This window comes from Podarcis cretensis (assembly GCF_951804945.1).
Source record: "Podarcis cretensis genome assembly, chromosome: 9".
NCBI classification, from domain to species: domain Eukaryota; kingdom Metazoa; phylum Chordata; class Lepidosauria; order Squamata; family Lacertidae; genus Podarcis; species Podarcis cretensis.
In genome coordinates this window covers 40,561,195-40,586,126 of record NC_137178.1, presented here as the reverse complement: position 1 = coordinate 40,586,126, position 24,932 = coordinate 40,561,195, and the positions used below count along the sequence as shown (strand labels likewise).

Genomic DNA, 24,932 nt, shown 5'->3' with positions numbered 1-24,932 from the left:
AAAATCAGTGCATCCTCACCAGATTAGAATACTATTATAACGTGCTTCCATTTAATTTAGTAAGTTGAAGGGGAGTGTGTGCTAGAGTTAGAAATTGGGTGAGATAGACCTTTTTTTCTATTTTATCCATTCTATATATATAAAAAATCAGGTGGGTGAGAGAGATAGCTAGAAAACACCATCAAGTCAGTACAAATTACTTGGTGATTACAAATGGTTTGGTAACATAAAAAAGAGTTGTCCCAGAATAGTGAAAAGGTGTTCCTTATCTGAGTCAGCCAGAGACTGTCTATCCTGAATGCAAAGGTCATTACTGTGTAAGTGTCACCTGTTTGGTATTTAAACAAGTTTATGAAAAAAAAGCAAGTAAAGTGAAGAATCCACATGCATGTTTAGTTAACTCATTTTGTATCTGATTGAGCATTTTGGTTTCAGCCACCTTTTAGTTTCCCCTCAGGTCCACTAGATGGCACACTCCAACCTTCTCTATCCAAGATGTTAAAAAAGATACAGCAAATGACATTGCTAAAAATTAACATGTGATCAGCATACATTGGGCTACCAAGGGCAAAAAATGATCTAAGGATACCACCACTTTTAATTAAATCTAGTAAGGCATAAGAGTTATCAGCTGTTTGATGTCATCTGTCTCTTTATGATAACAGCTACAGTTTTGGCTGGGGGATAGGAAGGGACCCCAAACATTCTTTTTTTTATTATAACAATTCTTATTGGGAAGTTCTAATAACATACCACTGAAGTGGTTACATAATCATCTGAGCAGGTTTTACACCAATCCCTCTATTATTTCCCCCCTAACTCAGGAGGTCTGATCCACACAAAGTAAGAATTTGGCTTTTAGTGTTGTGACACCAATGCTTTGAAATAGCCTCTCGCGGAATATTAGATGAGCACCATCTCTGTTGTCTTTACAGTGCCTTCCTCTTTCAAAAAACCTTTTTAAGTTGAGATCCTTCCCAGTCTACATATGTATTGGAACTGTTTATAAGATGCTTTGCTATTATTTTATAAATGATTGCTTGCTTCCCTGCGCTCCTCTGGGAAGAAGTGTGGGATATAAATTTGATAAATAAATGTTATATAATTCTAGTGCTAAATTAGACAATAAGCCATTTACAGTGCAGTCTCGCTAATGTCTACTCAGAAATAACCTCAATTCAATAGGACTTACGCCCACGTAAGTAATGATTACAGCTGCAAAAGTAGATTTTTAAAAAATCTACTTTTAGATTAGGTTAGGCATTGGAATGTGTTGTTGGTGTTTCGGGGGGCAAGGTGTGGCCATCACCTTCCCCGGCAATTTTGGGTATTCCGCTAAAGGAATCTGGCGGTCGTGGATCCTGTCTGATGCCCGTGTGGCGGGGGGCCATGGCACGACCCTCGGTGACATCAGAAAGAGAGCCTATAGTTGGATCAGCATCAACAGGCTTCCCCTACTGGTGGTTAACCCCTCCTCAGACTCACCCCTCTACGGGTGGGTGGAGTCTAATATTCCGTGGTCCAATGCCTAAGCCAATACCTTCTCACATGCTGTAATCAATAAGGTTGTGGCCTTTACCTTACCCATTAACCTTACATTCTGTGTCCACGTGTCTTTATTCCCCAAGCGGGGATCGGGTCCTTGAATCACAAGTGTGGGATATAAATGTTATATAATTCTAGTGCTAGATTAGACAATAAGCCATTTACAGTGCAGTCTCGCTAATGTCTAGGGACGCAGGTGGCGCTGTGGGTTAAAGCCTCAGCGCCTAGGGCTTGCCGATCGAAAGGTCGGCGGTTCGAATCCCTGCGGCGGGGTGCGCTCCCGCTGCTCGGTCCCAGCGCCTGCCAACCTAGCAGTTCGAAAGCACCTCCGGGTGCAAGTAGATAAATAGGGACCGCTTACCAGCGGGAAGGTAAACGGCGTTTCCGTGTGCGGCTCTGGCTCTGGCTCTGGCCAGAGCAGCGATGTCACGCTGGTCACGTGACCCGGAAGTGTCTCCGGACAGCGCTGGCCCCTGGCCTCTTAAGTGAGATGGGTGCACAACCCCAGAGTCTGTCAAGACTGGCCCGTACGGGCAGGGGTACCTTTACCTTTACCTTTACCTCGCTAATGTCTACTCAGAAATAACCTCAATTCAATAGGACTTACGCCCACGTAAGTAATGATTACAGCTGCAAAAGTAGATTTTTAAAAACAAAACACCATGCTGAAGTGAAAAAGAACCGCTGAGGTTGGTGGTAGTTCATCTCTGAAAGTGGCAGAAGTTCTAACTGAAGACATTCTGCAGATGTTAATATATTTAACACAAGGAAACAGAAGGCACTTTTAAAATTCTACATTAATTACTAGACAGTAAATTTTATTCACAGGGGACACTGTACCCTTTGACGACTTCATCTATAATTTGTCTTACCAGTAATGAAATGATCACAAGTTTCATTACAAACTGGCCTTTTGGACTTTGGTGTTTATTTTTCCTCCTTTCTTCATTTACCAAAGCTTCAGTTAGAAGAAGCATTGGTATTTGTACCATCTGGCCATATAAAATAAAAAAGTGCTCAAACGTACTTCCCAGAAGTACTGCTCAAATGTTTCTTTTTAGTAGAACTTAACCACTTAAACAGGTAGTTCTGGTGTTCAAATCACACAGAATCATAGAACTGTAGAGTTGTGAGGGATCACAAAGATCATCTATTTCAACTCCCTGCATTTCTGATCCAGATGCAGGGAAGCCCTTTGAAGGTACTGCTAATGCCTCAGTTCACATCCACTCCTAGGATTTATTTATTTTTCCTCATACCCAGAAGGAAAGTTTTGTTTCTCTGCAAGTACATAAACCATTTGAAAACACATACATAGACATTTAATTTTATTTGTACTTGTTTTGTGCCAACATGGTGATGAGACAAGAACTCAAAAGTCTTGACAGGTAAAGATGACAGGACACACTGACAAATCCAAAGGAAATAAGGACACTTTTTCGGCAATATTAATAATTCTATTAATTATCTACACGGCAGGCTGAACTGAGAGCCTTTCAAATGCTAATGAGACTGTCACAGCAATCTCTCATTTAAACAGCTGAAGCGCTCATGCTGAAGCAATGCGACAATGCGCTGCCGAAATACCACTCCATGCTTCAGATGTGCTGCCAGGCCCCAGGTTACGTTCTCCCCCTCGAGTTTGCCAAAGCATAACTTGATAAGATTGATGGACTGCAGTTGGAATATATCACAATCATTTAGGCAACACATCCAAAACATGTTTAAAATGGGAGGGTGTCATGGATCGATGCTGCAGAGAAAGAAGCTGTGAAGATATAGGGCAGATCCCTGTCCCGGAACTAAATCCCACAGGAAGGGGATCTGAGGCAAATAGTCACAACAAGAACCTTCCTCACAAAATAAAAATGAGCAGAGCAAATACTGACAAATCACCAGGTCCACTCAAGAGTTCTTAAGGAATTCAAATGTGAAACTGGGTGAGTGAGCAGAAAAATGGCAAAAGCAATTCAATAATACCTGCGAGGGAGATCCTAATTTCATGGACACTCTCATGGGGTCTGAACTGGCCGTGACTGACAAGGAACGAGACCTTGGGGTCATAGTACATAGTTTGATAAAAAACATTGATCCAGCGTGTGACAGCTGTGGAAAAGGTGAATGCCATGCTAGGGATCATTAAAACAGGAAAGAAACTAAAACTGTCAGTGACATAGTGCTGTTATACAAATCTATGGTGTGACCATGGTTGGAATACTTAGTGTACAGCTCTGGTCACCTGATACTGTAGAACTGGAGAAGTTTCCCAAAAATGCAGCCAAGGGGACAGAGCAACTCCTCTATGATGAAAGGTTACAATTATGCCTGGGCAATATCGATATATCGTCCAGGACTGGTATGTGGGGCAGACTGTGATGACAGCTTCACTCAGTGATATATCGCTGGTGAAACAGTCACCACTCTTGAGTACAGCTTGTTCTGTCCTCTGCTTCTTTAAACTGCTGCCCTCGCCTCAGCCAAGCAGTTTTACAGAGCTGCCGACCCGCCATCGGCTCGCAGCGGCAGGATGGGGGCTCTGTAAAAGTGCTCCACCTCCCCAGCTGGGAGAGCCCTGGTCCCGCTTGCATGTGAGTAGGAGAGGGATCGGGGCTGCTCAGCTGGGGAGTACGAAGCCTCCACTTCCCAGCTGAGAGATCCCCAGCCCTGCTTGTACACGAGTAGGAGCGGGGTCAAGGCTGCTTAGCTGGGGAGCACAGCCTCCAGCAGGATAGGGTGCCTTTGTATGCCACACCTTGCAGACCACGCCCAGGAGGGTGGGATGTGTCATACCTGCTAGGGCGAATGACCCCTGCACACCCGTGTGGGCAAAGGCGATGACAGTCAAATGCATGGAGCCTGACAGGTTCCATGCGCTTGGCTACTGCTGTTTGGTCCGTCTTTGGGGAGTGGATGGCAAGCGGACAAGGTAGCTCGCCCGTCCCCCATGCCAGCGAAGGCAGAGGGAGCTTGGCAAGGAGCCCCACGGTCCTTGCTGCTCCAGTGCGAGCTGCAGGGGACTCGGGACTGGCTCCGCTGGGGGCAGGAGCCTGTCTACCTCCCCCGGCTGAGCAGCAGGCTGAGACCAACTGTACTGGCCACAGCCCGCGAGGTGCTGGGGTGAAAGCTCCTCAGCTCCCACAATGAGAGCTGCGGCAGTTTCACCTGGCATCAATGGAGCTTTTTTCAAACCGCGATGTTTGATTGGTGATACACCACGATGTTGAAAGCCCAACGTCACCCAGGCCTAGTTACAACTTTGGGTGCTTTTTAGTTTAGAGGAAAGTAAAGTAAAAGGAGAGATAACAGAAGTGTAAAAAAATGTGCATGGTGTAGAAGAATTGGATTCTAGAACTCTGGGACATACTAGAACTTAATGGACCATCAGTGACTACTAGTTGCAGTGGCTATGTTCTACCTCAACTGTCAGAGGCAGAGTAGGGAAAGTGCTGTTGTGTACAGGTCCTGCTTACTGGTTTCCCATAGGACTCTGGTTGGCCACTGTGAACAACCATTTTAAGAATTAGATCAGCAAGTCAATTTAAAGTCAACTACTAAAATATACTCACTTCGCTAGCAGAACTACCTGCCATGTTTCTCTGAATTACTATGATTTCAGCCAGGCAAACATTTTGTATTTGATTATAGATCAAATAGCAACTCGAGGGATGTGACCTTCTGTTGCTATATCAGCAGATGTCTAATGAGTAATTCAAGTAAAGAAACTGGGCTAAAGTAGTTATGCTTCGATTGGTCCATCTTCATCACACACGTAATATTCTTAAGACTTTGAAAATGGCTGCTGGTTTTTTTAAAAAACAAAAACATATGAAAAACACTGACCTTATGCAATGCTGGGGCCATAACTGGTACTAGAAAACCATTATAAATGTAATTCACAAGCTGCATCCGAATCAAAGGATGTGCCACCTAAAGAAGTGAAGGGAGAGTGATCATGGGATTTCAATCAAAAAGGCATCTAGAGTATCAAACTTAAGTTATGATTTAACATATTTTTCTGAAGTTGACAGAAAAATTAAATAGTAATAATAATTAACCTCTGATAAAAGTCCTCCAACCATCTTTACACAAATGAAGAGATAAACTATAGCTTATATCCTATGCACAGAACCCTATTAAATTCAAGATATGCTTACTTGTGTATTTAAGCATATGTAGAACTGGGCGGTATATTTAAGGGAAATTAATTCATATGTAAGTAAAGATCAAAAGGCTCATATCCCTATGTCATACAATTTAATGGTGCAATATGATAGATTAATAGCCACCCAAGTGTACATTGCAGCCTACTGAGGTCATTTTAGAATGGCCAAGCTACTATTAAATTTATCAAATTATAGTGATGCAACAGAAAGACCATTATTTATGTTTCAGCTTTTCAATACATAGCAACATTATTTCAATAATTCAAACAAACCAGTTTTTCTGCAACTACTATTCTGTAGTGAGAGAAACGCAGAAACGGACCATGTGAGGCACCTGGTGACTTTTCTGGCAAATACACTTTTTCAAAGGCCTTCTTATAATACAATACATTTAGTCAACTTCATAATAAATGTTTGCTATAGAACAGACAGCTTTCTGAATTTGGAAGTCAAAAAGAAAGAAAGACAAAATGAGGACCCTTTTCCCCTACATGCATCACTTTTGTAAAGAGAATAAAAACAGGAATTTTTCTACATTGCATATACAAACACTTCCATCCTGTATTTTCACTAATGAAACTGAGCAAAGTTGCATAACTCAGATAAAGCTATAGATACTAAACAGCCTTGCTGCAATAAGAATCCTAAACACAGCATCAAAGAGATATAAAATGTGATTTTATCATTAGACTGGAGAAGAACAAAGACTCAAAAGAGCGAAAATCTAATTAAGAAATAATCAAGAACAAAGAACATGAGAAGACCAAACAGAATTTAATTTAGATCCGTGAAACATACTTAACCTCCTGATCAGCTCAACCACAATGAAAGTGGTTCACAGCTTTTGGGGTGCATTTGTGTGCAAGCATCTAACTGTTATGAGAACCTGATCATAAACTAGCATAATTAGTCCAGACAACCACAATGTTCTGTCTGAGAAATAAATCTTTGATTTTAGAATCAATAAAGGGTGTTCAGTCAACCATCTTTAGGAAGAGGGCAATGTTAATAAAAAGAAATATGTATCTGATTTATGAGGAATATTTGTTATGTAAATCACAATTATTAATACTTGCCCATACTCGCAAGAAACTTGCTCTCTCTTGAAATCAAGACTGAATAATTAATTATATGAACTGTAAATAATCACAGCATAGGGTTTGATTCAACTGTGCCCTTAATGTGGACAGAACGCCTTCTGTTCATCAAGAAGCATTTGATCTCATTAAGACCTCTGGTAACAGAAGGGAATGAAAACTATTTGCACCCATTTCTCCTTCCTCCTCCCATGCTACCTTCCCCACTGTCCCCTATATATATTTGGAAAGGAAGGAGAGGGATGCAGGGCGGAAAAGGAATCAGCAAAAATTGCTTTTTGCTCGCCTTTTGTTAGCAGACGACATGGGATTAAAAATCCTCCAACAAATGGAAGAGCAGAAATGGACATCATCCACATATTTTAAAAGGCTGGTTTCATAAGCAGGCTCTCTCCTTGAGTCCAGTACCTGTATTACAGCATTGCAGAACTCAAGGGAGTTCATGAATTGGACAAGAGCTGGAGAAAGAAGCCAGTCGTCTTTCAGCAGACAGTGCCATTCTTCTCCTTTGTCTTCCAACTTTGTAGGCAAAGATGAGTATAGGCCACTTAAGCCTGTGGCTAGCACCTGAATTGAAGAACATAAAGGGAGGGGGAGAGAAAGCAACTATTTAAACATAGTGTTTGCATCACTGATAAGCTTTTCATTAAGACAGAACTGAGATTTCTTGGTATATAAACAAACAAGTTAAGTAAACAAACAGAACTAGTTGTTAAGAGCACTAAACATCAAAAGGAAGACACATGTATGTAAACTATCAACAACATGTGGGCAACACACAGTAGACACAGGACACTCAAATAAAATAGAATTTGTTGCTCTAGATGTTTACAACAGCTCAGCTTGCGTGATATATGGTTGCTTTAACACAAAAACGGAAGGTGTGCTTGCTTCTGCAATTTGTATTTTTCATCTGTTTCTAAAATATAAACTGTAGGTGTCAATGAAAACAACGTACTCACAGAAGAGTTTATGTGATTTGTTCTCACAGCCTTACCACCACCTTCTGCCTAGAGAACAGTGCTACTTCTGGAATGGATATACAAAATCCATGCTCATACACTAACCATAACTATGCTTACACATGTCGATCTATATTACTATGAATGCAATTGACCCTTGGACCAACACAAGCAAGACTTACTAAAAGAATACTAGGTGGAACGTTGCAGCTTTTTCTCTGAATGTAAATACCCAGTCTAGGCAGAAGCCATAAAAGGAATTATGTGGTTTTTTAAAAAAACACATTATAGTTATTGACGGGAAGTGGTGGATGTAAGTTCTTAGCCTTATTCCAACAATCAATGCAAAGACATGGGAAGAATAAATATTACGAGTCATGCAACTTTAGTTTTACAAGAGCCAGTTAAAGCTATTCTGCTTGTAAATCATTTTGAGTACTGGGATGATAAGCCTGATTTTCTAGAGGCACCAAGTTGAAACATTAATTTTTTTTGATTGACAGGCATAAAGACTGCCACTGTGTGTTTCTCTGCATCTATTATGTTCTTTACTCGCTTATTCCATCACCCAAGCTACAATTAACAGAACTGTGGGGGTGAAAAGAAGCTATGGTCTGTCAGAGTAAACTTTTAGAAAGACTAACTATGGCAACATTCCTGCATGGTTGGGTTTTACGTTAGTCATGTAGACAATCCAATAAATACACAACAATTTTATTCCCCAACGTAGCTAGTGCAGACAGCTACCGTTTGTCAGTAGTGGTATTATTGACAGTTGTCAACTTTCTTTCTATCCTGCCCCAAGTAACCTTTAAGTTATTTCCAAAGGAACAAGAAAAAGTAGAATAAACAAAGAATTCTTCCCCAAGTATGATACACTGCTTTTCTCTTGCCTACTCATGCAGTTCCCAGTTAGGAAAATGCTTCAAAAGTTAAGGTAACCCCCAGCTTACCCATGCAATTTTGACCTTCCACTCTGCTTATCCTCTGTTTCTTGCATGACCTCAGCTCTGCACAGCTCATCCATCAGATATTTAATATAGTGTTGCAGGATGGCTGCAATCCACAGTACTCTAGACCTGCTCAAGGGTGTCTCTGCACACAGGGGGCTGCTAAGAAGTCCATAGCTTAAGAAGGGCTGACCTGCTTTTTCAACTAGTCGAAATTTGCATAAGGGCACACATTCTGGAATGGCCTAAGGTTGAATGCTTGCTTCTGCACTCTAGCTATCATTATTTTAATTACAGGGGAGGGATTTTGACATTCAGTACAATATCACGCCAAGCTTTCTTTTAATTGAATCAGAATTTAGATTATTTTATTACATTCACGGGCAAATAGCAGTGAAAGAAATCCTTTAATCATTCTGTATTTTTTGCCTGAGTGAACGATGGATGCTAACCAGATCCCTGCGGCATCATTCTGATTTTTCGCGAAGGCAGTATAGAACTCCCCGAACTGCAAAGATCAAACTCACAAGACCAACACATTATGGGTCTTTAAAAAGTGAGCAGCCCTCAGGAGCGGACTCTGATATTTTATTATAGACTTGGGCTAGCTACCTTTTACACACTAAGACAATCATTCTAATTAGGAATGTGTTTTGTCACTCAAGGCCCCCAACTGTTTGAAGGTTAATACAGCTTGCTTTAATCTTCAGAGTAAAAAGTCATTCTAAAAATTAATTGGCAAATGTAATTATGGAAGTTACAGCATGGATCTAATAAGGGTATCTACCTTGGGGACAATTTTAAAAAATGAGTACTCTTTAGATGTATCAATTTAAATGAAGTCAACAAGAAAATGTCTATGCTAGAGACTTATTACTCAGTGCTTGCAAGTAAAACTGTAATCTTGATATACATTTAAAGAGATTCATTAGCAACAGGGTAGAAAGTTGTTTCATAATGTGTCATTCAGTTGTTTACATGCTGTGACCCATGTTGTCACTCTTGACACACACACTCCCAGGAGGATCTTTAAAATAATGTCAAAAAGGGCTGTGGCTACTATTGTGTTAATTTTAGACTAAAACTTTCCTTAACTATGCAACTTATTTTGAGCCTATCCAATTTCATTTCTTTGTATACCAGGGCAGTGAGGGAGAAAGAAAAGCATTCTCAGATATTTGGACCTACTTGCCTGTCGTCCTTGCCAACAGAGGTCCATATAGTTAAAGCTATGGTTTTCCCAGTAGTAATGTATGGAAGTGAGAGCTGGACCATAAATAAGGCTGATTGCTGAAGAATTGATGCTTTTGAATTATGGTGTTGGAGGAGACTCTTGAGAAGATCAAATCTATCCATTCTTAAGGATAGAGCGCTCACTGGAAGGACAGATCCTGAAGCTGAGGCTCCAATACTTTGGCCACCTCATGAGAAGAGAAGACTCCCTGGAAAAGACCCTGATGTTGGGAAAGATGGAGGGCACAAGGAGAAGGGGACGACAGAGGATGAGATGGTTGGACAGTGTTCTCGAAGCTACGAACATGAGTTTGACCAAACTGCGGGAGGCAGTGGAATACAGGAGTGCCTGGCGTGCTCTGGTCCATGAGGTCACAAAGAGTCAGACATGACTAAACGACTAAACAAAGCCTGTTGTCCTGGAATAAAGGGTGCCACGTCTCGCCTCATCACTTGACGTAAAATGGGAAGTGCCACCTTCCCTTCCCTACTGCCACCTCCTACCTGCTCTGCCAGTACCACGTGCCCTGCTGCTTATGGAGGCAGTGGGGCTTCTGCCACCTGAGGCAATGGTCTCACCCTGCCTTATGGCTGGGCTGGTACAAAAAGTACGAGGGAAGGTTTGGATCCAGACATAGTTGAAACGGAAAGCAGATCAAGTCATTACCAATTTGCCCCATTGATTGCAGCATAGGAGCCAACATCTAGGGGACAAGGTCCCTTTGCCCCGCCCCTCTAAAATATTTGAAGGGGCCGGGACCCGCCAAAGTTGATGGGCATTACCATTCAGACGGTGTGCATGCGCCACATCTTGTGATTGATTATGCAGGGTGGGGCCTACCTGGGCCCCCCAATATTTCATTCAAGTTGGTACCCCTGGATTGCAGTAGGAACTAATTTCAACTAACCTAGCCCAACCTAACAACACTCAGGAACAAGCTGCATCAGGCAGTTGCACCAACTGTTATCATAGCAAGATCAACTGCAAAGGAATATCAGTTCGATCTTCACTGGATCATCTTCAGTTCAACACTTTGTTCCAGTTATCAGTCTAATCTGGCCACCATTAGAAACACAGATACACAATTAATCACTTCATTCCAGCATTATCCCTTCTCTAGCTCCTTTCCCTGCCTAATTTTTTTTGACTGATATGAACCACTTTCAAAGTATTTGTCGGAAAAAGCCAGATACGCATATAATAAATAAATGATGAGGCAGCAGGTCAAAGGATAGCAGGAACTGAATGGAGGCAGGAAGCAGAAGCAGTAAGTGTGAAGTTAGCTTGGTTTGAACGCTGCTAGTTTCTGACTTGAAAGAATAAAAAGGATTCCTTTGGGAATCACCTGCCACGAACTCATAGGAACTTATGCAAGTTGGCATGTGTGTCGTTGTGATAGGTAGGTGGTGGAGCAGAAGGAAAACAACTAATTCTTGGCTACTGTGAGTTCAGTAAGATTAAGTTGGAGCGAAATAGTTTGATTTGTTTAAAAACAAAATGTAACTAGCTTAACTGAAGCATAACTGGAGAGATTTTTGAAAATTTCAACATTTTACAGTTTTAACACCTAATGCAAATGTTTTATTCAAAAAACTGTCTGATCTTCAAATGGCACATTATAATATCATGGTATACTAATACCAACGTTAATTAGACCTAAATGGCCACCTAAATATCATACTTTGATATTATCCCCACTAAATGGCATGTATTTAGTCCCTAATTTGTTCATTTTGCTCCTGATAAGTTTTCAGCTGAGGAGCAAATTATAGTATAAAAATGACCACAATTAAATACAGACTGGTTCAGAAAGATATATCCCCCTGATACCACCACTTCCCACTTCTGCAAAACCGTAACAAAATGTACCAAATAAATTCAGTTCTGCTTTGTTGGTGGGGAAAATATCAAGAGAGGGGTTTCTTTAGAGGGTAGGGTCAAAAGAAGCAACTTACCGGACAGAAGTAAGTGTTTTCTACTATATGGTTAGCAACAACATTGTTTTCTGCAGAAAGTGACATTATAAAAAGCAGTGCATCACGAGCCTGTTGGCCCACAGTCCCTTCTCGATGAATGAAAGGAATCAAGAGAGAGAAAATTAGGAAGTTTGCAGCTCCTTGGTCCTCACTGGTATGGAAAAAGAGTTCTAAAATAGATGGATCTTTGGCTAGGATTGAGCACAGCTGGTTGAGAAGAACCACCAGCTCAGCTTCCACGGCTGGTGTAGTAGTTCCTGAACAAGAACTCAGCAACATCATCAAAGGTTTCAAGATGGGCTTGTGATGCAGCAAGGGCTGGTGGGACTGAGTGACAAGCATTTCATACATCTTCAACTGTTCGATTTTCATCTCATCAGTGAACTCCCGTCTGAGACTCCAAAGGAAGAGTTTCTCCATGATATTCTCGGTAACAACAAACTCCAGGATAGGTCCCATGGCAGCATCTTTTGCTTGCTCTTCAATTAACAGGAAGAGCATGTGTTCTACATAATTCTGCACAGTGCTGGCCTCATCGGGAGGAATTGCCCCATATTTTGCCTGAATATTTTTCAAAGGGTCATGCTTCTCTAATATTTTCACCACCTAGAGAAACATGAAACACATTCTCGTTATCAGAGTGAAGAGGTTCTTAACTAACCTTTTAACTCAAGTCCTATTTTTCACTAAACCCAGTCTTCAAAATTGCTAGACTGAATCAGTGTTTTAAGCTCCCAATGTAAAAACATCTATTGAACAAAAAAATCTATTGAACAAATGCAGCGAAGTGCCTCTCAAAATGGACCTCAGAATGGATTGCAGAGATTAATAATTTAATCAAGTAGCAAACAACTTATAAATTAGCAATAGGAATTAATTTATGAAAGCACATTTAAACAGCTCATACACTACTGTATCTAATGGGTTTGTTAAAATATTATTTATTTAACGTATTTATATTCTGGTCTTCAACCCCAATGGTTCTTTAATTGCCTCGTAACATTATGTAGCAAGCTACCACTGATCACTATCCTTGTAAGTAGAAACATTAAAATTGGGAGTGCTGGCCAACCAAGTTGCAAATACCAAATTCAGTACTAACAATGTCTTTTGCTAATTCAACTTCTGGGAGAGCTGGGTAGCTGAAGCCATGATTAAGTGGCATCATTTGCTTGTATAAACGCTAAGAGGGTGTGTTAGGTCAATCCCCAACATTACAATGGAAGGATCTCAGGTGACAAAAACAGAGGAAGGCAACTTGACTGTAGACATGTGTCAGTCAATGTAAACAACACTGGATTAAAAGAGATCATTGCCTGGTGCTGTAAAATGCATCTCCTTAGTCTGCACACCTGCACAAAGCCTGCTTCAATAGGATTTAAGCAGCCTAACCATGTGCAGGTTTGCATCCAATACTAATATATAATTGAGCCTTATCTTTAAAATCCACGGGACCGTCAAAGCACGATAATTCAAAGTTATATTATAAATTTTATCTCCTTTCATTAAATCTAAATCTCCCAGCATTTTCTCTAGCCTATCCATCAAACAGAGCTATGCCCCTTTATTATTACATGTGATGTTAACTAAATAATGGAGGAGCAAGATTCTACCATTTTCCAGAACAAGAACAGAAAATGCACTTGAGTGTTAGGGAACAGACTGCATGCTGTGTATTGGCAGTTAAAACCAACTTCCAATATTTTTGTTGTTTCTTGATTGTTGTTGTTGTTTTGGAATGGATTCTTACCAGTGCAACCAACTTTAAAAACCAATTGAAGAAAAGCGTCCCTGAGCTACTTTACCTGTGCCCAGTGAGTTTTAAACACTATCATGCAGGTCTCTGGGTCAACTCCTTCGAGGCTCACAGCCTGATGCTTTTTCCTGCCACTCGCACCTGTGGACATCATAAACTCTCCAAAGTTCAATTCTATGAGGCCATATTCAATTTCCTTTCCTCTCTTCTGCTGCTGATCACTGCATCACAAGTGTCAAGTCTGGAGAGCATCTTTGATCTGCAAAGAAACCAAAATCAAAATTCATAAAGAAAAAACATATGGGATTTAACAGCAATGTTAGATTTTAAAAGATGTACTGGGAATAATGTGATATTATACACATGGTCCTAGATCTACTGCGACACAAGTCTGCATCTTCTCACTTCTTTATAGTATTACATATCCCTGGCGGAAAACAGCAGAAGAGGGATATTGCATTCATCTCTTGCTAGTGGGCTTCCCATAGACATCTCGTTGGACACTATGGGATACAGGATACTGAACTAGATAGGCAGGCCTTTGGTTTGATCCAGAAAGGTTCCTCTTACATACTTTATTGGTTTACTAGACTAATCCATGTTTCTGACAAAGTGATCATTTCTTGATTCTGTGCTCTTTGCAGCACACCATAGTCAGAAGTATGTTGTGGGAAAGGTTATCATTCTTCCCCTGGGGGGAAAAGTATGGTGAAGGATGTTTATAACTAGAATGGGGTCCTTGGCTTAGAAAGGCAAAGAGCTTTCGATAGGCTTCTGTGGGAGCTACTAACTGGAAGAACACAAAAGCAAATTAAAGCTAAATTTGGTACACGTGAAAATACATCATGCCTTTTCCTATATTATCCTTGGTAACTAAGCAATACTAACAACAAAAGCTGAATACATATGCAAGGTTGAGGACCTTTTAAAAAGATTTCTGACAAAAACAGCTATTCATTCAGAAACACGACCTTTTTTGTTGTTGCTGTTGTTAATAGGAGCAAACTGTGTGAAATTACATGATGTGAAAGAGCGCAGGGTGCCCACACTGTGGTTTGTACCAATGGTAAAATGCCATGAAAATAAAGAGTAGTTCCTACATGTAATCAATGCATCAATTTGGTCAGATAAATGACAGCATACCACCACCCTGGTCACATTCACACATAATGGGAAACCATGTTTTTGCACTAGTTATAATGAGCCTGAGCCAAGCCTTGGGTTAATGTGCTCCCCTGCTCTTCATTCTCCTCCCACATAGCCAGGAGAAATAGCCAGGATTTCATTTCACAAAATCTTTGCTTGTTGTGTCATAGTTTATCACAAACTTTTATTGAATAAATCAGCTTCATAGCCCATGAAACTGACCACACACATGGCCATGCAACAATAAATTCATTAATCGAAGGTGCTGCAACAGACTAACAAGAGTTAGATTCTTGGACTCCACAGACAAGACAAAAAATTATTTATTTATTTATTTATTTATTTATTTATTTATTTGATTGCTTGCAATTTCAGTTGTAGCACATGGTGCTAGCAGTGTTATCTGGTTCTTTGCATTTCAGAGCAATTAATGGGAATGAGTGAGGGATGTGTTTTGCTACCCAAGTAATACATCTTAGGACTCCTGCTCCATATATAGTCCTTGGTAAACCACCTTGGAAGTGGTCCACCTTAATTACTGTGCTGCTTAACAAGTATGGAAATTAAGACAAATTATGCTGATTTCAGAAATGTGCTTGACATTATGAACAAACCAAAAGACCTTTACAACTGCTGGGAAGTAAATATTAACTGCCTTATCATGGTAATAATCCCCCCAAAATAACTTTTCGCAGCAAAATTGCCCAGCCAACATTTGGTTAGATCATAAAACCATTCTGCAACTAATTCCATATGTCTCTCTAATACAAGTGTGGAGAACCTTTGGCTTTCCAGATGTGGCCATGCTTGCTGGGCCTGATGGGAGTTCTGCTCTCATCTTGGAGGACCATTTTTGCAATTGATACTGGCACTACTGATGGCGCTATCGATTTCCACAGGATTCTGTATTGTCCTTTGTGCTCTTTAACATCTAAGATATTGCTGGGATAAGTCATTCTGAAATTTGGGGGGAGATTTTATCAATTTACTGATGGCACCCAGCTCTATTTCTCTTTGTCAGATTAACGTAAGGCAGTGAATGTGCTGAACCAGTGCCTGGCATCAGTAATGAGTTGGATGAAGACCAATAAACAAGCTCAGTTCCGACTAGATGGAAGTTCTGAGAGTATACAGTTCATCTATTCAGGGAGATGGTGTTCTTTTATACTATAATAGATTCTCATATGAGCTAAGTGCAACCAGAAATATTTGGAGAAGAAAAGAGGCAGGTAATTTAACAAGGAGTGATCTGGACAGTGGCAGGGTGAGCAAGAATACAATGAGAGAAAATGTTTTCTTCTCAATAATTGTTTTACTGAGTGGGATTGTTTTAACAAGTAAATTCAACTTTATCACAGAGGTGCAGAGTGTTTTCACTTATTCAGAGCCAGAACAAAAACAGAGAAATTCCCTTCTGTACACTAGATTCCCAGTTATTTTGAAACTAAATAGAATGTGGATTACAGCCTCCCTTCAGAGTTTCCAGAAAGGTTTGCATGATTGTTGCATTTGCTGCAACAGACCAAAAATAAGAGTTGTATGGCACTTCTAGAGATTAACAAATTTATTATGAAGTAAAGTTTCATGGACTACTGGACTACAGTCTACTTCATCATGAGGCTGATCAAATGGATTGACAAAAAAAATCAATTATACATATGTTCACTTTAAAGGTGCCACAAGACTCTTTGCATTTCTTCACCACATCGCAATATTTTGTCTTCCATTGTAATCATAACTCTTCCTCACAGCTGTTTCCTGTTAAACATGTGTTCACTGTAACCTGTTCCCATCCTGATAAACCATGGTTCATTGTGATATTCAAACACAGTAGCAATCAAAAAACCCTTTCAATTTATTCAGTCACAACTGCTGAGGAATATTTATTGTGCAAACCAAGATTACAGTTCTGCAGACTCAATTGCATAAGGTATGTCCTTTTACCAAAATACTAAGTTTGTTTAGGGGGGGGGGGTCATCCACCAATTTGAGCCACTGCACCTGCTTTAAAATGAATTACAATTTGGTTCACATTTTCAGTGAAATGTTTTTCTCCAACACATTCAAGTATAAAGCAGCAAGCACACACAGATTTTGCAAGGAAATAGCAGCCCCTAGGAGGATAAGACAAGTAACTGCATGAATTCTTTCACAAATAAATCTAAATTCAGAAATACTGTGCCACAGGGGTTAGGAAAACACATGTGCATGTCAAAACTCTCTTTCTCTTCACATGGTCTCACATTCATCTTTGGATATGTTCCTCTTCAAGTTCTTTCCACTGCTTTCTGTATCCACATAAGCCCTACTGTTTCAGATTGTCCACCCCCATAACCTAGGTGCTCGTGCCCTTGGTCTTAAAATCGTAGTCTCCACACTAGCACTGCATGTCAAAGCTAGCCTCTAAATAATGTCTGATCAGCCACTTAGACTATTGATATAAGAAATGGAGTTTCTTTCACACTCCAACTAAGAAAGGAAGCTGGGTTTAATTGGTTTCAGATTCCTGTAAAGATTTGTGGCATTACTCTCCATCTTGGTCATCCAACAACAATATCTACTGGGTTTGGGTGACATGAACCCAAAGTTTCTGTCTCTCTTTACTTTTTATGAGAGTTGGGTTGAAGGGTGGATTCAAACTCTCATCAGTCCCAGATAAACATGGCTGATGCTCAGGTGTGATGAGAGAGTCCAACAATATCTGGAGGACCATGGACAAGCCTGCTGTAGAGGCATAGCACATGTATCTATCTTGAAAGCACAATAAAATGTTATCCAGTACCATCTTAATTGCATCTTTAACAAATAGGCAAAAAGCATTTAATTTTTAACAATGTTCACAATTATGAGATGTGCAGGACTGCTACACACTTCCACTTTTTAAAAGGGCATTGGAATACTTGTGTAAAAGAACAGTTTAACCCTTAGATTCATTTGGAGGCAATTTTAGAGGTATGGTACATTGCTGAAAATTGCCTCCTTTCTTGTTCCAGATGATTCCCTTCCATCAGTAGAAAGTCACCGCTGGATATTATTATATGTTCTTTTGTTCTATTGTCTTTAGGAGAATTACTGTCCAATAGCTTTTAACAGGGCTTTATCTGAAAGTAAGTTAAAATATGCTGGTCAAGACAAAATAAATTTGAGCAACTGCTGTACTTGTAAACCAGCCTAGGAGTGTTAGGAGAGTTAGGGCACAAATTGGTTGTAATTCAAGGACACACTACCTCATTACTTGGAGGCACTACAAATTCCAATGGCACAAGAGTTCATTTCTGTTGGAAACAACTATTAAACAAAATCAGAATACAAGTCCTGTATAAATGTAACTGGCTATGTTACATATTGGCTCTATGATATATTGGGTAGCCTCCTTGTCTGAAGATACTTGCCCTTAGCAAGCTGGCATGTGAATTCGTAAATCTGTGGATATCCGCCTAATGCTCCATCTGTACAGAACAACCATTTCTCATGAATGCTGACAAGTTTCGAATCTGAGGCAATCCAGGATACATGCAAGTTCAACGGACACGGGGTTGCCATATGTCGTCTTTTACATGGGTATGTAAAATGACATTCACAATAGCGATCCATAGTCAAAAGTAGAAGTCAGCAAATGTGTCTTTTTGGCTCTTCAAAATATGGCAACCTGAAAATGACATGAATGCTTACCCAGGAGTTATGCTGTTCATAAGTTCATTGATCCCACTAACATTAACTACCCCAGAAGAAGCTTTAAATTTAATAAAGGAATACAATGTTTGTTAAGGCACTCATCTCCTTATTGTATCAAGAGACAGAGTAGCAGCAGATTATTGGACCATTACAAGCAGCGCACAGCTCTGTTTAGAACTAATAAGTGAAACTTGCAATTCATTATGCTGGTTAAATATGCACATATACCTTCTCTCAATGTTAAGCCTAGAGTGCAATCACTTCTGTTTTAATGTTAAATTTCAAATCACAATAACCTTTATTATAAGCACTATTAATAATGCTTGAAAAGTTTAATTTCAAAGGATAACATTAAACTTTATCAAGTGAACAGTATATTAGAATCATGCTTATTTGTGCAACTATTGCTTGAATAAATGGAGCAGTTATTGGAAGGGAGGGAGGGAGGACAGTGTCTTGCTAAAAGTATTTGCTAAGAATGCCCAAGATTATTATACAGAATACAGAACAGCATTTACAGTGTATAGAACCAAATAATGTTTGGTTTCTTATTACAGTGGTACCTCGGGTTACATACACTTCAGGTTACATACACTTCAGGTTACAGACTCCGCTAACCCAGAAATAGTGCTTCAGGTTAAGAACTTTGCTTCAGGATGAGAACAGAAATCGTGCTCCGACAGCGCAGCGGCAGCAGGAGGCCCCATTAGCTAAAGTGGTGCTTCAGGTTCAGAACAGTTTCAGGTTAAGTACAGACCTCCGGAACAAATCAAGTACTTAACCCGAGGTACCACTGTACTAATAGTTCATGTGTGGCTTTGCCCTTTCAGAATATTATGTCAGAAAATACATTATATTTTAATCCCCTTCTGCCCTCCAAGCAGCCAACACTGCTTCTCTCACTCTGAATTCCTTTTATCCTTGTAAGGTAGGTCAATTAGAAAGAGTGAGTGGCCTGTGATTATTTTATGAATAATTAGAACAATTATTTTTAAAAAAGATTAATTAGTGGGGTGGGTTTAGCTGTGTTTTTTGTAGACATGGTCTTTCCTAGGAATAATATTTTCAGTCCAGGATGTGAGTAGATGCAGTAGTCAGCAGAGAGGTCGCAGAAACATAGAAGTATGGCCCAAGGCCAGAAGACATGATGTAAGCAGCCAGATAGGATTAAGACCATCCATATAGAAATATTTATACTTTCATGAGATTCTGTTCTTAAAGAGTCTGCACAGAATCAAGGCAGGGATGAGTATAAATCACATCCCAAGTAAAAAAAGGAAACAAAAACAAGACAGGACCTAGCCCAGGAAAACTAGGGAAAACATGTAGTAGGCAAGAAAACAGGGCAGGCAGCAATTCAAGGGAAAAAACCCAAAGAGATACAAGACTAAAAAGAAACACAAGCTCCATGGACAAGCAGGAAGCTTAAGCCTGCTTTATTATAGTCACTTACGAAGAAGTATATCCCACCGCACTCAGAAGGCTATACTGTGAGTAAACATGCATGGAATTGCACTGTTAGAAAAGCACCACTTCTTATATGCTGTGATGGACAAAACCAGGGCACCGAAGTGTCAGCAGGAAGTCTTAACCATCACCATTCTGTATTATACTTGTTTAGGAAAGGTCACATAGCAGTTTGAAGATTGAGATTTTCATTATATATGGTTTCAGCAGTTTGGGGAAACTGCTGAAACCATATATAATGAAAATCTCAATCTTTCCTAAATGCATTAAGTTTATTTGGCGACAAACCTGAAGATAGGGGCCTTGCTCACTGGATTTTGTAAGTACAGTGGTACCTCGGGTTACATACGCTTCAGGTTACAGACTCTGCTAACCCAGAAATAGTGCTTCAGGTTAAGAACTTTGCTTTAGGATGAGAACAGAAATCGTGCTCCGGCAGCGCGGCAGCAGCAGGAGGCCCCATTAGCTAAAGTGGTGCTTCAGGTTAAGAACAGCTTCAGGTTAAGTACGGACCTCCGGAACAAATTAAGTACTTAACCCGAGGTACCACTGTATTTTGTAAGTCACCCATTTGTAGAAGTTTTAAATGAAAATTTAATCAGATATGGTGTTGAGGCTGAAAGGTCCACCAAACCTGCTCTCCATCCCTTCCTGTTTCACTGTCACCAATTTACATCTAATGTCGACAAAGTAAACAGAGAAAACCATTATTGCCAAGGGTAGGAAGTGGCTTTTTTAAAAAAAAGAGTGAAAGATTAAGAAGGTTATTCTGAATATAGGCTACCTGCTGTCTGCATTTATGGCTATCAAGCAAATTTGGCTCCCCAGAACCAGACTCAACACTGAGCCAGCACGGAAAATGAATCACTCCAGGCTAAATTCTCCATCCTCACTAATAAATTTCCTGAGTCTAGAGATCCACATAGTCAGAATGACTAATATTTGCATTAAGGAAATGTATTGCCATAGTAACAGAGACACTACACAGCTATCTACCTGCCACAGCCTGCTAAATTATTTAGCATGCCAATACTACAGTGACACTGTGTAAATGATCACGTTCATTAACGTAAGCCTCTGCACTGGAAAACTGTAAACACATGACATCAAGATTGATTGCTATTTATTAAGAGAAAAACCCAATTGCACTGATGATGTTAAAGCAAAAGGTATGGCGCTGGAAAGGGGTCGAGGAGATAATGGAAGGTCAAGCTATCTTAACAGTATGAACCATGTTATCTTAAAGTGCTAAAAACTTGTCATTCCTTCCCCACTGAGCCAACAGTTCTGAAAAATTATAGGAAGTCAGCATCCTGGCCAGCAGATATCAGATGCAGGACAAGTGGATTTTTTTAAAAAAAAATCTAATTATTATTTATTTATTACCTTCCCTTCACTCCAAGGTCCTGGGGCAGAAATTAAAACACAATATTAAACTCTATTTAATAGTAGATGATCCCCAAAATAAGGTGGGTCCTAAAACTACGTATCTCAAGTGCCAAAAGCCAGGGTAAAATGTGCATCCTCAGCATTCAACGGAAGCTGTATAATAAAAATGCCAGGTGTACCTCTGGGGTGGGTTTCCACAGCTTTGGGGCTGCCACAGAGAGTGCCCTTTCCTGGGCCACCACACCATGTGCCTCTGAAGGTGGAAGGACTACCAAGAGGTCCCCTCTGCTGATTTCAGCACCCTGGAGGGTCTGTAAAGAAGCCTGAGTCATTTAGTGTTTTAAACACTAATGTGAACACCTTGAATTGAGCCCAGAAATGAACTAGCAACCAAGCGCAGATGTTTTAAAACAGGGGTTATATGATATCTAAATGGAACCCCAGCCTGTAACCTGGCGGCTGCAATTAGGACCAACTGAAGTTTCCAAGTCATCTTCAAGGGCAGCCCCACATACAGCACATTGCAAAAATCCAGTCTGAAAGTTAACAGAGCCTGGAGTACAGTGGTCAAATTATCTCTGTCCCAAAGGCAAACTGGTTGCTGGCAAACCAACCAGAGCTGGAAAAGGTACTCCTAGACACAGAGGTCACCAGCCAGGAGCACCCCCAAACTACAAACCTGCTCCTTCCAGGGGAGTGCAACCCCATCCACGGGAGGCCACCTCCCAGCCATGAGAATCTGGAACACATAATGCCTCTGTCTTTTCAGGATTCTGCTTCAGTTTATTGATCCACATCCAACCCATCACCACCTCCAAGCACTGGTCTACCACCTCAACTCCCTCTCCTGATTCAGATGGAACAGAGAGACAGAGCTAGATGTCATCTGCACACTGATGACACTTCAAATCTGATGACAGCTCCCAGAGGCTTCATATAGATGTTAAATAGCAAGACAGAATCCTGTGGGACACCACGGTACAATTCCCATGGTGCTCCCATGACAACTTTCTGGAAACAACTCTGGAGGTAGGAGTGGAACCACTAAAGTACAGTGCCTGCAACCACCAGCTCCCTGAGATGCTTCAGAAGCATACTATGGTCAATTGAGGGACGCGGGTGGCGCTCTGGGTTAAACCACAGAGCCTAGGACTTGCTGATCAGAAGGTCGGTGGTTCGAATCTCCACGACAGGGTGAGCTCCCGTTGCTCGGTCCCTGCTCCTGCCAACCTAGCAGTTCGAAAGCACATCAAAGTGCAAGTAGATAAATAGGTACCGCTCCGGCGGGAAGGTAAACGGCGTTTCCATGCGCTGCTCTGGTTCGCCAGAAGCAGCTTAGTCATGCTGGCCACATGACCTGGAAGCTGTACGCCGGCTCCCTCAGCCAATAAAGCGAGGTGAGCGCCGCAACCCCAGAGTCGGCCACAACTGGACCTAATGGTCAGGGGTCTCTTTACCTTTACCTATGGTCAATTAAGATCATCACTGATGTTCCCAAAGTATGCAAAAATAAAAAGCATTTTAAAAGGGGGGGAGGCACCATACCAATAAAAACTGGATGTGGTCAGTGGCCTCTAGGGCCAATGGAACAAAAAATGGAAAACCAGAGCTTAGTAAAATGATATGTCATGCTTGATCCCTCTACAGTTTATAGAATGCTGAGAAAGTCCAGAAAAATTTGGTGACTGGAACCCTGAACAGGGGCACATTTACTTTTAGCTAACACTTCAGATTTATAAACTTAATTCACACATACTGGTGCTATTATGTCAGCACTCCAGTCAATACATATCTCTGTTATGGAAAGAAGGTTTGTAGGTTGCCTAAGAGCAGATCATGCAAGGCAATTCTTGAACAAGCCACTGATGGACCACTAAATGAGTTTCTGGAATACCATGGCACTGACCTTAAGATAACTAATAGAAGCACAGTACAGCACCAGGGATTATTTGCAAAATTGAAGTTATAGGCCTTCGTGGACAAATTAGACAGAGCTTATGGACCATTTCCTCAGTGTACAATGCTAATCTATCTTCAGTTGGGACAAGTTTATCTGCGCTGCAGCATCTGAAGTGGCAACAGAAAACCAGATTCAACTAATCTGATGTGCTAGAAGAAACCAGTACAAGGACTTCTGCTAGCACACAATCCCAAAATCTGTTCCGGAGGGTCAGGAGAATCCTCAGCATACTACAGAGGGGATGTCATTCTGTCAGGTAACGCTTGCAGTGACAGAACCTTCGCATTAGCACAACACTGAATTCCACCCTTAGTGATTGATGCTCTCTGATGATGAGCCAAAAGCAATTTCTCGATAGTTCTATCTCTGGTTGAGAAAGGGAGGGAGTACAAAGAAAGGGAGATGCTATTAGAGCATGGTCTCCACAAAGGCCACGAAGACCAACAAGTTTGTGGCTGCATTTATGTACAGGATCCTTTTAAAGTACGTAAGATTATAGTCCAATATAATTCTAAAACATCTCTAAAAGGTCTGTGATTATTTAGTTTAGGATTAGCCACAATGTGATCTTCTTTTAACTACTGAAATACATACGGATATGATTGGAAAGGATACTTAGGAATGAATTCATTTATATATAATAAGTCAAAACTCAATACGTTTTTAAATTCTATATATTATTTTAGCACTTAAAAAAATATACTCCTCTTGGTTTTCCATCTGAGATTAATAGTCCTGTTTTGTTCTTTAAATTCCAAAAAATTCTTTGTAAACAAAACAGGGCGGGGCACACTTTCTCTTCATCTGGAAGAAGAGTCCTTCTCTTTTAATTATTCTTCAGCCTGCATGTTGTTTTTTATTCCACTTTTTCTTTCAGTAAGTCTCTCTTAGGGCCTCTCTTATGAAAACCTGTTCAAGCAAATAAACAAACTAAATCCAATATGCAGCGTTGGTAACCTGCCAATCTGAGTGCTGCTCAAGTGAATGTCTAAATCCAGTGGTGTAGCGTGGGTTGTCAGCACCCGGGGCAAGGCAAGTAATTTGCGCCCCCTAACCCGTGGATTTGCGCCCCCTAACCCTAACCCCCAGATGTTGCGCCCGGTGCGGCCGCCCCCCTGCACCCCCCACGCTACGCCACTGTCTAAATCTAAGCACACAAGTGCAGTTCACTCACTCAGGGATAAGCCAGAAGTTAATCTCCCGTAGTCTTCTCCAAAGTTGGAACATTGTTAATTTACACATGAGAAATCCTATAGTCCACCTAACTATAAGCCAGGAATTCACATACTGTTTTTAAAAAGACAGACAATTCACTTCTTGTTTTGTATTTTTAGAAGAGCCCTTTGTACCAACCAACTGGGCAGAATGGATCTCAGGAAGACTGAAACCACTTGAAACTTTCGGTCCTATTTTTTTTTTTTAAGATTTTACATTTTTTTTAGGTTTTCATATAGAGTCTGTCTATCACTATACAGACTTTGCTTATGGTTTGCTGTTTATTTAGTTTGGTTGCCTTACAAGCCTTACCTTCTTTGTTTCACTAATTAATACTTATATTTTTCAGATAAGGAGCTGAAATTGATAGCTACTGGCCTAGGTCTAACATTTTTTT

At 40.6% G+C, this 24,932-nt stretch overlaps 1 protein-coding gene and 1 long non-coding RNA gene across 4 annotated transcripts in view; both read right to left on the bottom strand.

Moving 5' to 3' along the window:
* Window positions 1–24,932, bottom strand: part of LOC307224041 — a 199,050-nt gene that overhangs the window by 35,628 nt on the left and 138,490 nt on the right. The window lies entirely within an intron of this gene.
* Window positions 1–24,932, bottom strand: part of FHIP1A (FHF complex subunit HOOK interacting protein 1A) — a 118,482-nt gene that overhangs the window by 35,628 nt on the left and 57,922 nt on the right. For all 3 annotated transcript variants that reach the window (XM_079990418.1, XM_079990417.1, XM_079990419.1), the window contains exons 2-5: window positions 13,733–13,942; window positions 11,907–12,533; window positions 7,214–7,372; window positions 5,386–5,472 (exon numbers count right to left, since the gene is read on the bottom strand). In XM_079990418.1, the coding sequence (XP_079846544.1) occupies window positions 5,386–5,472; window positions 7,214–7,372; window positions 11,907–12,533; window positions 13,733–13,837 (978 nt within the window). In that variant the 5' untranslated portion in view covers window positions 13,838–13,942. The remainder of the gene's footprint in view (window positions 1–5,385; window positions 5,473–7,213; window positions 7,373–11,906; window positions 12,534–13,732; window positions 13,943–24,932) is intronic.